This window comes from Apis dorsata, unplaced genomic scaffold (genome assembly GCF_000469605.1).
Source record: "Apis dorsata unplaced genomic scaffold, Apis dorsata 1.3 scaffold_169, whole genome shotgun sequence".
Taxonomy (NCBI): Eukaryota; Metazoa; Arthropoda; class Insecta; order Hymenoptera; family Apidae; genus Apis; species Apis dorsata.
In genome coordinates, this window is record NW_006263457.1 from 1,105,895 (window position 1) to 1,108,330 (window position 2,436).

The window sequence follows — 2,436 nt, forward strand, 5'->3', positions numbered from 1 at the left end:
AAATGAATACGTCGAGAATGTGTTCGATCATTTAGCTTAGGCAATTTTGTACTTACCTCTTATCGATCCTAATTTCCAAGGAACGTCTCTAACTAGCTGTATCTGTTCAGTATACGCGTCAATTCTTTATTCCGAAATTCGCGCAAATTATGTGTAACGCGACTCGATAAAAGTGAGAATAGATGGGCCTACAAATTTTATTATACAATTTTTTCATCCCCCAAGTGCGCTTCTCTCAATTCCACGCGATTCTATTCCACAATTTTCTCTCTTTACTCTTTATATTCCCTATACATAATAATTTAACCCGTAAGCAACTTAAATTCATTCTAATCTATTATTTTCTATCGTCCCGTAGAAAATCCTCGAAATCTCGCCTCTATTCCCGTATCATCGATGCTTATCAAGAGCTAACTTTTACGACTCGTCTATCTCGTGCAAAGAGAGAAAGCGAGAGAGAGAGAGAGAAAGAGAGAGAGAGCGAGAGAAAGAGAAAGGGCGAACAAGAGAGCGAGAGAGAGCGAGAAAGAGAAAGGACGAACGAGAGCGAGAGAGAGAGAGAGAGCGAGAGAGAACGAGAGAGAATGTCCAGATCGTTACCATATGAGGCCGTGAAAAACCACGTCGTGCGGCCTTGCTGATGACTTCCGGTATGCCAGCGCATCCGGCACGCGAACCTGTTGATACGTTTACAACGAGGGTGCAAGTACCCCGACACTGCGGTAGAACGCGCAGGTAGGTGTTCCTATCGTTCATATCTACCAAAGCGAAACAAGCGACGAGGGAGGTGGAATCGAAGGTGAATAATTGCTTCGAGAAATGGAATTCGATCAAAGAAAAGGGAAAGAAAGGAAGGATTTAACTCCTCCTCTCTCCCTTCCGGTATATACATATATATATGTAGGATCGATGAGATAGATAAGGGACGAGTTTTCTCGAGCTGTTAACCACGCGTGCCTAATATCGAAACTGGCTCAAGGTTATGCTTACGTCAGAAACGCCGAACCGGAGGAATTCGAGCGTGCATGCCGATGGAGGCTTAATTGATCCTGAGTATCGGTTTCTTGCCACGTGTGTTCTGGCCGCGGTTAATGTGATTACGAATCACTTGGAATATAATAAGGAATCGAGGTGGGAGGCACACTTGTCCTTCCAAGCGGCGTGGGCTTGATTGATTTTGAATTTTGTTAGCGTTTACTTAGGCGAGTAATTTAGTGGCGGTTAGTGGCTAATTTGTGGAAGAGGGCATTTTTCTTTGCATATGATTTTTGAGAAATATTTAGTAGAATTCTAAATTTTAGAGGATGAATTAGTGTAAGCATGTGAGAAAAAAGTGAATTTTCGAAAACAGTGGTTCGATCACGAAAGTTGTTTACTCGTGTGCTTTCTCGTTTTTTCGTCTCGCATCGCGTATATCGCGTCACAGTTTTAATTTAGAGAGTTAATGCCAGTATCGCGTGTCTGACCGCGATCGGCAGTTTCTACTGCGTCGTTGAATCACCAGCGACTGCGTACAAATGAGCATTCTGATCAAGTTATTTTAAATGTATACTTTTATCCCGTGGAAAGCTTCCTTCTATTTTGCTCTCATATTTTCGACCCGCATCTATTCTCCTTTATTTTCGAAAACTATCCTAACAACGTAAAATACACACCTATAATAGCCAATAATTTTAAAACTACGTTCAATACTCCTATTAAACCAAATCATGGTCGTAATACAATATCATCGAAAGATAAAATTTTCGAATCACACATAAAACGCACTTAACCGTCTCTATAGTCAACTATAGTCCAAACTATTTCCATCCAATGAAATACTCACGTTCGAGTAAAAAATCACGTAACCCGGTCCAATTATTTTCTTTTACTTCGACTAACTTTTGACACTTATACACTTATACGAATATTTAGCTAGCCCTAATGCTTTCCCAATCGACGTACTCGCCATTTCGAACAATCTCACGACCGCGAGTGCATCCAGCACCCCTATTCACAACCCCGCGCGGAAACCTTCGCGTCACCGTTACTGCGCCGGCGAGTTTGCGCTTTGAACGTCCGCCACGTTTCCGACTCCAACCCCTAGACGGCAGCTGTGTGTCGGGTTATAACGTAGCCCTCCCCGTCCCCTCGAAGGCCGCCCCCAGCCACCGATTGAACCGGTGAACCGAAGGAGTCGAAGCAACCCCCAGCTAAGCCCCCGAGAGGCAGTCGTGAGCTTGGTGCCGAGCTGGGGCGATGCTCGTCGCTCGCGTGTGCTTCGCGATTGCACCGAGTGCTCGCCATTCCGTGTCGTTACGCGCGTCGCTCGCCCCTAATCGACATCGTCGCGCCCGATCCACGTCGCCGTCGTCTCAGCCCTCAACTTCTCACGGATCTTCGCCGACGTGGTGCCCGTCGCTGTCCCCGTTGAGGCTGGTGCCGCAACGAGGCCCG

At 45.6% G+C, this 2,436-nt stretch overlaps 1 protein-coding gene across 9 annotated transcripts in view; it reads left to right on the forward strand.

Annotated features, from left to right (window-relative positions):
* The first annotated feature begins 289 nt into the window (after positions 1 to 289).
* LOC102673940 (whirlin) overlaps positions 290 to 2,436 on the forward strand; it is a 92,654-nt gene continuing 90,507 nt past the window's right edge. For 4 of the 9 annotated variants that reach the window (XM_031509700.1, XM_031509696.1, XM_031509697.1 and 1 more), the window contains exon 1: positions 290 to 735. In XM_031509700.1, the coding sequence (XP_031365560.1) occupies positions 641 to 735 (95 nt within the window). In that variant the 5' untranslated portion in view covers positions 290 to 640. Of the gene's footprint in view, positions 736 to 1,970; position 2,436 lie in introns of those variants that run through there. The other 5 variants (XM_006614081.2, XM_031509701.1, XM_031509702.1 and 2 more) reach the window with 3 other exon arrangements.